This window comes from Hippocampus comes, unplaced genomic scaffold, assembly GCF_001891065.2.
Source record: "Hippocampus comes isolate QL1 unplaced genomic scaffold, H_comes_QL1_v1.1 scaffold127, whole genome shotgun sequence".
In the NCBI taxonomy this organism is placed as follows: domain Eukaryota; kingdom Metazoa; phylum Chordata; class Actinopteri; order Syngnathiformes; family Syngnathidae; genus Hippocampus; species Hippocampus comes.
This window is the reverse complement of record NW_017805500.1, coordinates 81,914-96,230: the sequence shown is the minus strand read 5'-3', so window position 1 is coordinate 96,230 and position 14,317 is coordinate 81,914. Positions and strand designations below refer to the sequence as shown.

Sequence of the window (14,317 nt, the reverse complement as noted above, 5' to 3'; positions counted from 1 at the left end):
CAGCGGAACTATTTAATGGATGCCAGGTGGAATAAGGTCTACTCTGTCTAGGGCTTTAAAACTTTCATTTGGTCCATTATCAGGAGGGGTGGGAGGGGGGATAATCGAAATACTCTGCATAATCCATTGAAGCGCTGGACTAGCGTCCCGCGCATCCGTCCGTCCGCAGCGACAAACGTCCGCGAAGAAAGTCGGGAACACAAAAACTTGAGTCGACGCCCACCTCTGTGCGGTCGCTTTTCAGACCTTGTGTGTTTCTTATCCTTCATCCCGAGCCGTCATTCGGCGTAAGCTGTTAAACCTTCCTGGCATTAGAGCCAAGCTGACTGCAAGTATGTGAGCGCGTGTGAGTGAGTGAGTAGCGGGGGGGGTATGAAAGGTCCCAATCGAGACAAGCGGGTGTGATAGCCGATAGGCTTGTGACAGAGTCGCAATGGCTTCCAGGCAGCTTATAGGCGAAGGGGATTAAATCCTTTCTCCATCCAACAGGCCCGCTGCTTCCATGACGAATCTCTCTCCATTTTTTATTTTTTTTAATATTTTTTTTCTAAGCCACGTCAGACCATTGTGTCGTCCGGGCCATTGAATTTGCCTGCACTTCCTGATCATCGGCTAAAACTGCACCTAGTGGGGTTGTGGCATTAGCGACGGTCTATAGAGTTATTGGAGTTGCGAAAAACCAGTACAAAAGTTGACTTTTCATCCTGCTCCAGACAAAGGAGGCAGCCTCTCATGTTATCAGGTTACAGGGTGCATGAAAAGGTTGATGACGTTTTTTTATTATAGTATTTTTTGGGGGGTTACCTTTGACATCCTCATTCACTGACACCCCTGTCACTCACCAGCCTCCCACCCTTTCAAATCCATACACACTCAACGTCGCAGCTATTATAAGAAGTGGGATGATCGATACGAACCCGCAAATATTCCCTAATTGGCTTGGTGCGTTTTGTGCACGCAGGCAGATGAAGGATCAGTCCAAGAAGGTGGCCAGCCTGAAGCACAAGGAGCAACTTGAGAAGAGCAAGAACGCCCAACTGATGGAGGAGGCCAAGAAAAGGGAGGACAACATGAATGAGAGCTCCCAGCAGATAAAGGTATGAAGGAGGGAGGGAAGGGAGGAAAAAGTTTCTCCTCCGATTCTCTCTCTGGCCCCATACCTTGAATATATTGACGCGATGACAACAATGGCAACATGTCAAAATGTGACAGGGAGCCGCCTTGGGCAATGTCAAGCAGGCAACCCGCGCGCACACATTGGATGAAGCTCGGGGAGTGTGCGCGAGCGGGTATCCGGAGAGGATGATTGACAGGGAATGAGGTGACAAGAAAAGCAAAGGACCCACGCCCACGCGTCGCTATGCGGCGAATGTTGTGGCTTTTCAACGGGGCTCCCTTCTCATGCCGCGGCGTCTCCGCATTGAAGTCGAGATGTGGAACTGCGCCGTCCTTCGCTTTCTTCCAGCTCGTCCCCTTGAACTTTCCCTAGTCACCTTTTCTCCTACCCACCCTCACCTCCCCCCCAACCGCACCCCGTCTCCGCTCTTCCAGGAATTGTTCGCGGCCTCCCTTGATTAGAGGCAGATGACAGTTTTCGCTTGTGTGACTCCTCAACCGCGTGTCGGGACCCCGGCAAATAACCGTAACCGATGTTTCATTTCGGAGCCGTCTCGCGGCATTCTTTGACCGGGAGTCAGTGAAACCTGAGTATAATTCGGACCGTAAATTTGATTCAGCACAATAAGAGCCGTTTAATCAAATTAGGCCCATCTCAGTCCGCATAGTTAGACTCCGACTCATGTTGCATCTGGACCGGGACTCCAAAGATGTCCAACTTAAATGTCACGTCATCATATTTTTGACTCGCAAAAACCCCTTGAGGTGTATTTGTGAATTCCAAAGTCTCCTCAGGGGGAGCGGATTATCAGTTTAATCAGATTAAGCGGAAACTGATGTGTCCGAGTAAAATATTTTGCTCGTCAGTTTGTGTGAGCCGCCGTCATGTTTTGCGAGGCGCTTTCAAACTCACCATGTTGGCTTTTCAGAATCTTAAAATGCTGCCCTCAGGGTTTGCGAGGTGGTTTGTGCGCTCATTTAACATATTTTCATTTTATTAGTCCGCTGGTGCAGAGTAAAAAAAAAAAAAAGAAAAGAAAAATCCAACTTAACAAATGCGGCGTCCCCGCCAAAGTAAAGTCCAACCTTTTCCATGGATGAAAATACATCGATCACTCTACTGGCATGGCGTGCCGAATTTTTCTTTTTTTTTTTTTTTCATTTTGTGCACGTGTGTGTGCAGGACTCCATACGCTATAAGGAGGAGCGCATTGAGGAGCTGGAGGAGGCCCTGAGGGAGAGCGTTCAGATCACGACCGAGAGGGAGCTGGTGCTTGCCCAGGAGGAGCAGGCCCGCACACACGCCGAGAAACAGGTACTCTCTATCTTCGTGTCACACCTTCCAAAAAAAAAAAAAAAAAAATGTGACCCCAAACCTTCACCTTCCCTTCCACCGCTCAACCCTTGAGGATTAGCTTTTGTATTTTTTCCCCCCGCCGTGTCCGGCACAGACAAAAAGTGTTTCTTGGCCGACATATGAAACAGGGCCGTGCCAAATGTGGCTCATGGCAGCGCACATGCCCCCGTGTGCCAACTGAGCTCATTCAGGTGCGGCCGCGTGTTTGCCCAGTCGCTCCTCGTTTCAGTAAACATCCCTATTTCAAGAACAACTTGCATTTTGTCCGCCCCGCCGGCACACAAACAGCTTTGTGCCAAGCGGGAGCGCCTTGTGTGTTATCCGTGTTTATCTCCGGCGAGGAGGCGGAAAAGTTCCGGAGGAAGCGTTTCGGAGATGTGACCGCAGTTTGCTCATCGGTCCAGGAGTGACTTAACAAGGCCTCGGAGATGTAAAATGTTCCTCCAGAGGGCTGCAAGGCTTTTGACAAGTGTTGGAAAAAAGACAACAAAACAGCGTGGGCCGTGAGGATGAATACTGCCCTGAGAAAACACGGCGCCGTGTAGCTGTTGGCAAAAAACGTCGGCAGTCCATTGTTGTTCCTGCCTCTAAATGTTGGCCGTCCCGTAGACAGACGTTCGAGGCAAACACAAAGAGTCGTTTTGCTTTTGCTGCATTTCGCTGACACGCTCCGTCACGGTAAATACGGATTATTTGGACAATTATCTTCAGCGGCGAGTCCGCGCGCAAACTCACAATCCAAGTCGGTAATGATAGCGCCGCGGCTTGTTGTTTTTTGACACACATAAGCCTCGTGGAGTGGACATTGCGGCCTGTTGCGCAAGAGCTCCGGACTCCAAACATTGGGAAACGCGAAGCTTGATTTTAATGGACATAAACCGACAAATACTGTCTGTTCACATGACTTGAAACGGCGGATCAGCATATTTTTGGAGCTGGTCATGAACGACAACTTCGAATGAAAGTTGATTTAGCATGTCCCAGTCACATTTATGATTATTATTATTTTGGGGGGGGTCAAAGAAATTGATGTTTTTTTTTTTTTGTTGGGTTTTTTTTTCCCCATTTTCGTTTTATTTCCTTAGTTTTGGTTCACAGAAATAGCCTGGTGGTGCTTCGCAGACTTACAGAGTTTCTGAAGCAAAATTTTTCCATATCGCACGCTGTGCCTCATTTAATTTTGCAGGGTGGGGGGGACAGAGACAGAAGTTTATGGTCACGTGGTCGTATCAGGACAATTTTAGTGTTGATATCTTTACTGTTCATAAGTACTGTCCCGAGGTGACCTTTTGTTTGCCGTATCCTCTCTCCAGTCGAACGGAAAGAAACATACGCTGCAAAGAAGTGCTTGGAAAAAAACATGTGTTCATCTTCCTGAAGTCCTGACTTTGTTTCCATTTTAGATGTATTGCCATGACACTTTTCAAAAAAAAAAAAAAAAAAAAGCTCAAAGCGGCCTCTTTAATTAGCGAAGCAGACGCCATTGAGGCAGGACGCGGTGCCGGTGAGCATCCTGGACTTTGAACGCCTCGGCGAAGTGGCACGGAGCAGAAAATGTCAAATTGCGGGGCCGGCGGCAGCCAAACTCAGACGTGGCCCAACATCAACAGCAATTCGGCCATTCTGTACAGGCCTGCAATGGACAGAACAGTGTTCAATCTACACGACATACATTCCTTCCAACACATATAAACATGACAGAAAAAGTGCAAACCGCTCTTTAAACAGCATCGCATTCAGTCGCGGCCAGATGGACTCCGCTTTGGATTCTCTGCAGAGACGCGAGAAAATAAATATTTTTTATGTGACCCTCTTTTTCTTTTTTTTTTTTTTTCTTTTTTTTTTTTTACGAGTGTGTCACCGCAAATTAGGCCTCGCCGTAATGATTCATAAAATCACGACGGCGGCAGAGACAATAATGAGGCGGTCAAAGGGGCCTTGCTTTTGCTTGTTACACAACGTGCAATCGAGCGTGTTTGTTTGTGCTAATGTAGCCGCAGCAGCCAAACACACACTAGGGCTGAAAAAAGAACTGAAATTAACGGTAAAGCACGGCACTAAACTGTTGAAGAAGCCAACATTCAGTGCAAGAATTCATTTTGTACATTTTTTGTTTGTTTTGTTTCATAAAAGTCAACTCACTCAAAATTGCAAAATTATTGAGGTACGATGTTTGTCCCGTATGCCGAATCCGCAAAAAAAATTTTCGGGCTACTCGGACACCATGAGATGCAGCGGGTGGTTGATAACGATGATTATTTTTTTCCTCCACTATTTTTTTCATATTTTTTTATTTTTCTCCGTATATTGTACGTATATTATACAAAAACGTACTGAATTTTTAGCAGCATTTTTGGACAAATTTTAGGGGTTTGTTTAAAAAAAAAAAACAATTTCAAATCCATTCCCGAGTTAGGCTTACTGCCATATATTGATAAGTGGCATGTGTGTGAACGTATGTGTAAGGGAACTGTCCCACTTGACCGCAGCAAAATATTAGCGTCATTTTGAGCGAGACGTTCGTCATTAATGGTCAGCGGAGAAAAGGTGTGTATGCGCTGCTTTGTGGCAACCGCGTGGCACACCCGCCCCGCCTCTGTCAGATTTCTGCTCCTCTGCAATTCCTCATTTTTCCAAGCAGGGTTCATCCCTCCATCCCTCAAGCTTCAGCCCTCCCCCTTGTGCTCGGAATTCAAAAATGGAACTTGTGTTTCCGACTGCTCATTAGCGCAATTCACATCTGCTGTTTCTTTCATTTGTCCGTATCACGACTGTTTTTGATTACTCGCGTCAAGGACCGTTACATATGCAGGATGCGGTTACTTGTTCGGCATGGTGAAAGATTTTCTTTTCTCAATAATGATAAATTTTATGAAGAAGATCGTCATCTGGCCTTGGCGGAGGTCATCCGAGCTCATCGTGCATTTTCACGACTTTTTGCTGTGTTGAATGACTTCACTGATACATTTCTGTCTTCTCTCTCCTCCTTACCGCTTTTCCTTCCCTTCTTTCTTGGCCGTCGTGGTTCCCTTTTCTTTTCCTCCACTTATTCCATCCGCTTGCCTCCGTGTCTTCTCTTTTCCTCCCGACGCGTGCAGCTTTCTCATATTGAGCTCGGCACGACTGGCTTTAGGTGGTCAAAGGTAACGAAGCGGCATCACGGGCATCACTGTTGGACATGACTTTGCGCCTTTTATGATGATGATTTTTTTTTTGTTTGCCCCCCCCATGTGAAGCGGGAAACAAGATACACTTAATATTCATTTTGCCGCTTTCAATGACCTTTACAGGGCCGGCCCTAGCCAATGTGACCCCCCGCCCCCACCTCCTCCACCGACGAATCACATGCTCATCCAAAAGAATTTAATTCATAACGCCACACAATTTAACATCTTAAATTGAACCATTTCTTCATTTCACCTGATTTTTGGCGGCCCCTCGAGTCCACGGCCCCCTTCGCGTCTGCCTATTCCGCCTGACGGGTGAAGCCGGCCCTGTCTTGTGCATGTAAAAACATGACTGAAAGCGTTTGCAGTCGTTCTATGCACACGCACACATCAGCAGGGGTATGTCATAAACTACCCGACATCCAAAAATAACGTGCAGACTATTTCTGTGGAAAAACACACGGATGAAGTTACGCATATACTGTACTGTGTGTGTGTGTCAGGTGGAGGACCTGCTGGTTGCCATGGAAAAGGTGAAACAGGAGCTGGAGGTGATGAAAGCCAAGCTGTCATCCACTCAGCTGTCACTGGCCGAGAAGGAAGGTCACCTGACTGCCCTGCGGGCGGAGAGGCGGAAGCACCTGGAGGAGGTCCTGGAGATGAAGTAAGAATCGGAATTTCATGTGGATCCTCCACCAGCCGTCACCCCCATCTTGACCCGCCCCTTCCCTTATCTCCTCTCTGCCCCGGAAAGCCGCAGAGTTAAGTAGACTATTAATGCAGTAACTGTGTAGCACTTTGGAGCTCTTCATATGATTGATTGCATACACAGACGTCCACCCGGGCTGCGTTTTTTTTTTAATGCAACATTAATGGACGGTCTTGAAGAGGCCAAGAGGAGTCCAGTGGTCTGATGTACTTACACCGCTGAGGATTTACATGGTCTGGAACAATACTTGAGCTTGAAGCAGAAGCCAGATAGAGTATCCAAGACCCCATGTGCCGCTTGTTTTAAACACGCCGCGGGATTCCTATTTATCGCGGCATCCCGGGGAAAAAATATACAGCGTGAGTTGGAGTCCCAATAACAGTTTGTTGATGCGAAGTGTGCATGCGTGGCACCTCATTTAAGGACAACAAGAGGGACTTTTGGGGGGGGGGGGGGGGGAGCACTTTTTATGTCAGAGATACGAAGTCGCATAAACATGCGCGCGTTGCGCCTCTTTGTTTTCCCGCCAGACGTTAAAAACAAACCTCTCCATTAACGGTGGCGCTAATGCGCGTTTGGAGGCTGGTAAAGTGCTTCATAAAACACATTAAATATTAACAGAGAATAGAAGAACATGTTTGTTCAAGTAAAGGTCAAGTCCATATTCAAATCATCTAAAAAAAACTTTACTTGCATCTCTGATTTGAAAATGTCAAAATTTGTTGGCCAGAGTCTTTGTTTAAAGACACAACCCGAAAACAGATTTTATTTTTATTTTATTTATTTTTGCTTCAGGTCAGTTCAATGGACATTGTGCTGCTCTTTGGCCACCTGGGGGCAGTATAATACAGACATACTGTACTGATGTACTGTACGTGGAAATGAGCCCAGCTCAATTAGCTGCTGTAATATTAGTCTTCTTAGAGGATAAAGAATATACGAATGTGAGTATCATGTTATTACAGTGACTTCAATGTAAGGGGTGATACAATTTTTTTTTTTTCTTGCAGTAGCTCGCTTCTTCTTTCGATATTTTCCGTTGATGTGCATGACGCCAGTGGCCTCCTGTGATGTGTACGACACGGTGCCGGCGTTTTTTTCTGTGTTCGTGGAGTACGTTTGTCTTTGAGGTTTGATGCCTGATTTGTTGCCCGATTGTACCAATAGGTGCAAAGTTGAATATTTCTGTAAGACATGATATACGAGAGCAGAGCTTTCAGCGGGTTCTCGGACGGGCTTCGAATATATTAGCCGCGCGCACACACTCAGGCAGTGCATCTGTGACATTCCGGCTCCCTTTTCTTCCAAACGGTATTCGTCCAAGAAGTCATCAGCGAGCGAAGGGATCCGGGTTGTAGCTTTCCTAGCAGGGGGGCAGAGGCGGGTGGGGGGGCGGGCTACAGTAAAATGAAAGAAAATGAGCATTAAAGTGTTTCTTGGCAGCCGCAAAATGAGTGAAAGCAAAGAGGAGAAAGACAGCTGTCCAAAGATAACCAAGTCCGGCCAAAAAAGGCGCGCGCTCCAAATTATATTACCCCCATCGCCGTCTCCCCAGCTCCTTCTGTTCATCCATCACCCTTTTAGACGGGATCGTATATAGTCGACGTATAAGCACTTCATGATGCTTCACGCGCGCAATGAGGTTGTTTACCCCGCGTGCGGGATTTTAATTCATTGGTCATTGTTTTGGCCGTTAATAGAGAGGCGCGCCAAACATTTTTACGAGCGCTAATATCAGAAATTCTTTGGCGGGGCAAATGTTCTGAGGCGTAAAAGCAGCGAGACGTCTATTTCGGTTTATTTGCAAGGTTGTTATGGAGATTGTAACGTTAAAAAAGACAATTTAGCACCGTGGAGAGCGCTCGAAATGAAAACAACGGCGCACTTCATAATTTTTTTGGTGGGCAGCGTGGCTTCCAAGGTTATTGTTAGTGGTTGGGCAAAATGTTCCCGTATTGCTTTTGCAGGCAAATAAAACGTGATAATATGCTTGTTTTCAGACATAGGCTCGGTGCTATTTTTAACAGCACACGTTTTCCAAATTAGACCGCAGAAATATTGGCTGAACAAAAATACTGCCACCTCTGGAATGATTTTTGCCAGGGCAAAACAGTGCTAATAAGTCGGCGTAGCCTCATCGTTGTCGTGCGTCATATGAACGTTTTCCAAAAAACAACAGCCCCAAAAATGTTTTGGTTGTTTATTTTGATTTGCTAGCAAGTTAAAAATGACTCGCACGATTATTAGTGACGTTCAGCAATCGATCGGCTACCGTGTCGAATTCGAGCTCATGTCGGCGTTACGATCCACTCCGATGCTGAACGATGCTACTCCGGTTTCACAAATTCCGCCAGGCTACGTAAGCTTCTCGGCGCAACGGTAAATACCGCGACAAGTGCAATAAAACTCCAACCTGTCCTCGTGCTGAAGTTCCCCCCTGTTTTCCCACTCTACTAGCGAATGTTGATGCCTCAAGGCTAATGCTGTAAATGTAATTTATCTCTCCTCCGACGCTCCTTCTCGGTTTCCCCTCGCCGCTCACTGTCCTCCGTCCCTTCCCTCACCCCCACATTGCTCCCCGAGGCTATCCGTTAGTCCGCCCCCGTGTAATGTCTTACTACCGCCTTCCTGTGCATCTTTTGCTCCGCTGCTATAGCTTCTGGATGAGTGCCTATCGATGCTGTTAGCGCCGTGTTTAGCGAGGCCGCCGTCGCCATTGTCACTGGGTGCCGTGGAGAAAAACAGTAGCGTGTTTTTTTTTTTTTTTTTTTTTTTTTTTTTGCTCTTTCCCCATCTACTCCCTCGGCGCTATTTCTTTTTTGCATATCGCGCTGGTCTGCGTGCGCAGTCACTCGCGCCATACGCGAGTTATGCTAACAATGTGGCAAAGCGTGTCGCCCGTGTACAGAAGACTGGCGGCCAGAGTGGTGCGCATAAACAGACAAGGCAGCGTGACTGCTCGGAGGACACCCGCACCCACATACATGTATGTACATATTATGCTAGCAAGACAAGCGCTTTGATCCCCTCAGACAGCAATGAGATTATAGCCGAGTGCCAAATCGAGGCTGCGCGCCGCGCGTTTGTTTGTTGTCTGTTGCGCGCGCGCGCAAGGGGGCTTGTCGGGAGCTTAGTGCGACTAAAGGGGGCCTCGCGGTTTGACACTCGGGCTTACAAGCTCAAAGCCGGGGCGCCTTCCCGCTTCTCGCGCACGCTTCGCTCGCCTTTCTTGCTTATTCGGTGCTTTTTGATGATTTGTGTGTCCTCCGCTTGGACGAGGCGGCGAAAATCGTGGTGGGGGCGACCGCCACCAAGGCTAAAGGATCCTAAAATGAACCTTTTGCTGACACTGGACCTGAATTTTGCCATGCATTATTTATAAGACTTAATGAAATTAATGTAAAAAATGAGGAATCGAGTAATTGGATCAAAATTTGCATGAGTAAAACAAAAAGAAAAATGTGCTTGTGAGAGTCAGGCATTGCTGTTGTCCACTTCGGGTCTTTGACTTTGAATGTGTGTGGCTTTAAAAGGCGGGGGCCTGACCTGGTGAGTGACATATAGGAAAACAATCATTCACACAGAGGTAGTAATTAGGGCCCGACCGATGTCACTTCTGACATTTAGCAAAATCAAATTCCGATAACCTTCGTTTTGACAACAATAAAAATGTGAAAGAGGCAGAAAATGTGACTTCTTTGCAAGACCATTTTAGTGCTATTTATTTGCAACAGAATCGGACGTTTTGGAGGTTTTTTAAAAAACTGATTTTTATAATTCAACCCATCCCGCAGAACTTAATGATGGATTATGACATCCGCCGTCACTCTGAATATTTTTTTTCCTCATTCCCACCCCCGCCACCCAATTTTGAGGCCCTCCCGCTTTGTTCCTCAAGCCGTTCATGCACGCGTTTGCGCATGTGTGGTCCCATCAAAAGCGCAAACTCCTGCAGACCCTCGGTAATGCATTTTACACCTTTCTGATTAGTCACAGTGTGTGTCTTATAAAAAAAAAAAAAATGCGCGTATGGGCGAGACGGAGACAGAATTGTGAACAAAGGGAGAGGGAGATGAGTGTGTGTGTCGGGGGGGTATTAGATGAAAATGGGGGGAAATGTGTCAAGATCAGATCCTCATTCTGTCATGCAGCAGTCCCACCTGCCCTCCTCTCTTGTCTCTCGCTCGCTCTCTCTCTTTTTCCACCGCGCCGGCATTGTCTCTCGACCCCACTTCCCTGCTGCGCCGCTTCCCCGGCTCGCCGTCCCCCCCACTCCCTCCCTCGTGTCTCTTTGATTTGTTTTCCCTCCAAATCCTCCAGGCAGTTTATTCCCTTCCCTGTCAGCGTTGCGCGTCTGCACGTATGCGAGTCTTTTCTTGAAGCCTCCGTGATGTGCAACAGCTCTTTGAAGGAGCTTTTCCGTCTTTTACACTCGACACCCTTTTTAATTCCACTCGCTCACCTTTTCCAGTTGGCTCGACTGGTCCCAGTCATCTATCAAGTGTCCGGCATGCAACACAACCTTTAAAAGATGTTCCAGATTCATGTAAAGATGGAATCTGAAGAAAAGCGCACACACACATTGAGACGACGTGGGGTGCATTTAATAAGCACAATTAAACAGGGTAAATATTAGCCTGCGGGGGAATTCATAACGATCATTCCAGACGTCCCACGTTGTAAAACGATCCCCTCAGCCGTCTTTTAAAATAGACCTCCAGTGGGAATTTAAAGGATTTTTTTTTTTTTTACACGCGCAGCTGTGGTAGGAGTTGATCAGTTTGCCCGATAACGGCATTAAGCGGTTCAAAAGGAGCGAGCGAGAGAAGCAATGTCCCCCCCGCTTTATTGAGTGCCTTCGCTTTGATGCCGCACATATGGCCAAACGGACAAATGTTTCACAAGACTCGCTGCGACGTGTCGTGTGGGTTTGTTCTTTCGGAGTGTAGCCAGTTACCGACTCCATTGGCGAGCTATGCAGTCGACTTAAAAAGTCTACACACATATTAATCCTCCCCCTAAAAAAAAAAAATCCCACCATTAATCTGGCCTATAACCAATGGAATAAAGTTTTTCAGACAAAGTAGACAGCAGATTGTTGTCACATGGACTAGACAGCCAGCACTTGCCAGAAATTCCTCCAGCTCCTACAATGCTGCATTTGAAGCCTTTTTTGAACAGTTTTCTTCATTTTGGGAGGAGTGTCCAGTTCTTGGGAGGTTCCACTGGGTCGTGAATGCCTTTGGAAATTCTTTCGTACCCTCCTTCTGACTGATACTACCGAGACCCATCTGATTCTATGGAAACCTGTCAGGAAAAGCCTTCTTGAACAGCCAAAGTTAGAGGCAGGTGTGCACACTTTTGCAACTACTTATTCTCTCTTAAAAAAATTTTTTTCAACTTCCCCTCTAGAAAAAGTGAGTTCTGCAGATCAGAGGTAACATTAGTCGTGGGAAAACGTTTTTTTTTTTTTTTTTTTTTTTGGCACTTAAACGCGGCTATGTCGACGTTTTACATCCACCGTATTTACATTCGGCCACATTAAGGATGCCTGGGTGGAATTAGTGGAAGGGATTAATTTGAATCCTTGCGCACCAAGTAGATCGTGGCTCAGGTGCGCGTATGGATTTGTGCTTGGCGGCCAGCTGTGGGTCCTGCATCTCATTACCCTCGCTTCCATCTTCCATATTTCTCCTCTCCCGCTGAGAGCGCCGTGCGCTTGCTTTTACTTCTGTGTTTTATTAGCTGCAGTATGAAAAGCACACACCCCCACCAGCCATGCGCTTCACCTGTGCCCTCGCCCGTGCTCTTGCAAACTCATCAGGCGCCACGTCAAAGTAAGCGACGCTCCTCCCGCCCACCGCTTTCATTTTTCCAAGCAGCCGCCGCCGCCACCGCTCTGACCTCAGCCTCGCGTTCAGGTGGTCGCATCCCCCTCGGCGCGCACAGCTGCGCTCTGTTATCCGGCGCCGGGGTTTCTCACCGACGCATCCCCGTGCCCGCCGTCAAGGTTATTTCCTTGAGGTGGGGGACTTTTTCAGACCCCAAAAGTGAAAGTCTGCTGAATATTCGGTGTTGTTGTTTCGTGTCCGACCGGGCTGATCAGTTACAGTGAAGTCGAAGTCGCAATAAAGCTCATTTTCAAGAAAAACAGAACGGCGAGCCAGACAACGATGCTTCCAGGGAGTCGGGTCGATCTAAAAATACTCAATAAAGAATTTGGCGGGCATGAGAGATGAAAATGAGATATTTGTATAAAATGCTGTAGAACAAATAATCGCTCAAAATTTGCACAGACTGAGAGCTATGTCGTTTTTACGAAAGATTCGTGGCTAAAACGATGCCGAGCGACCCACTTCTGAGTACACGGAGTCCCTCCCTCACTATTTAAGAACTTGAGCGCCTTCATTCGCATCAACAATTACGTGATATACATTTAAGCTACCGAGCCACGCCTTCAACCCAATAATGTATCTTCTCTTCAGCTGGTACGCTAGAGCGCCTTGTTGTTGGCAGTAAGTGCCTCCATGTCATGGAGAGAAAGGCGGAAAGGTGAGAGGAAGAAAAAAAAAATCAAGAAAAAGCCCAGCGTGACACCCAACGGGTGGACATGGGCTTCGCACAGGCGTGGACTCTTTAGAGCGCCTCGTTATCCCAGCAGAAGAAAGATGCCCGCCAAAGCAGATCGTTGTAATTGAAATTTTTGATTGACAGTTGATTTTTTTTTTTTAACCATTCAAATTTGGCAGGTTTGTTTATTTTCACTTTACAGTGATTATAAATAAAATTGGGTCATCCAATTCCACGACACACATGAAACATATTCTCTATCCGCGTTGCTGCTTCGACACATGACGACATGGCTGTCGACCTCCCTTTACGAAAACGAGCCCGTAACCACAAATTCCTTCAGGGGCTTTTTAGAGTGTAAACCGTGGGGTCGTACAAGTGGTGCGCCCAGAGCAAACGTCATCGAAAACACCGGAGTGCTGCTTTATTGCACAGCGTTATATAGTCGCAAAGAGCGAGAGGGGATTATTTTTAACAGAGCCTTGTGTTTGTCCTACCCGGTGACTGGCCAATGTCACGCTGCGTGGACTCGAAATCATTTTCACCCAAATGTAAAGTAACCCACGGGGAGGTGCACTATCATAACTGCAGACATCGAACCCTCACTTGATTACACACACACACACTGTCGTGTGGCAGCGTCAGAGGAGATAAGGCAGCTCGCGTTGGAAGCCGCCCGTACGTTTGGTATCTAGCGGTCGCCGTCACCGATACAACGAGAGGCTCTAAGTGGTTTTAGGAAGGAGATGGGTGCGTGCGGGGTAGGGGGTGCGGAGGTCATGTGCCTGCTGCGCTTGTGCGCGTCTGCTTACTATCTGCCTTGCGCCGCCGCGGTGACATCATGGCGCGCGACGGCCAAACGGCGGAAAGACTGCCTCTTGTCTCTTTTGCTCGCGGAGAGGGCGAGCGATAGGAGTGATGGAGGATCGGCGAAGGGGAAGAGATGGGGGGGTTGTACACGGATACCGTGGGAGGCCCACCATGAGGACATCTGGAATAAATCTATAAGAATCATTTTATCACCCTGGTTTAAAAGCGTTGTGAGCAAACAGGTAACTCTCAAATTGTGTTTAAAACGAGACGTCCTGTTCTCATGAAATTCATGTCCCACGAGTCCTTTTTTGCGTTGAGACAGTTTTCCAGCGTTTCCCTTTTTCCACATTTTACGTTCCAGTCTCATCCCGAAATAGAATGATTTATTTTATTTTTTTTTGCCGAATTTCCTCTCAACGCAACGCCTGAGATTCACCCCGAAGAGTTCCACGTTTGTCTCGTCAGACCACAGAATCGTCTTTCTTGTAGTCTGAGAGTCCTTCGGGTGCCTTTTTGGGAAACTCCAGGCGGGCTGTCATGCGTCGTTCACGAAGGGGGAGTGGCTTCCGTCTGGCCGCTCGACCA

General features: G+C 47.3%; 1 protein-coding gene across 9 annotated transcripts in view; it reads left to right on the top strand.

Moving 5' to 3' along the window:
* The window catches only part of LOC109520038 (ELKS/Rab6-interacting/CAST family member 1-like), a 55,759-nt gene that overhangs the window by 25,952 nt on the left and 15,490 nt on the right, over positions 1–14,317 (top strand). For all 9 annotated transcript variants that reach the window (XR_002169076.1, XR_002169075.1, XM_019876981.1 and 6 more), the window contains 3 exons: positions 962–1,097; positions 2,300–2,431; positions 6,144–6,304. Coding sequence is in view for 7 of the 9 variants with exons in the window: in XM_019876981.1 (XP_019732540.1) it covers positions 962–1,097; positions 2,300–2,431; positions 6,144–6,304 (429 nt within the window). In the remaining 2 variants the exon portion in view is untranslated. The remainder of the gene's footprint in view (positions 1–961; positions 1,098–2,299; positions 2,432–6,143; positions 6,305–14,317) is intronic.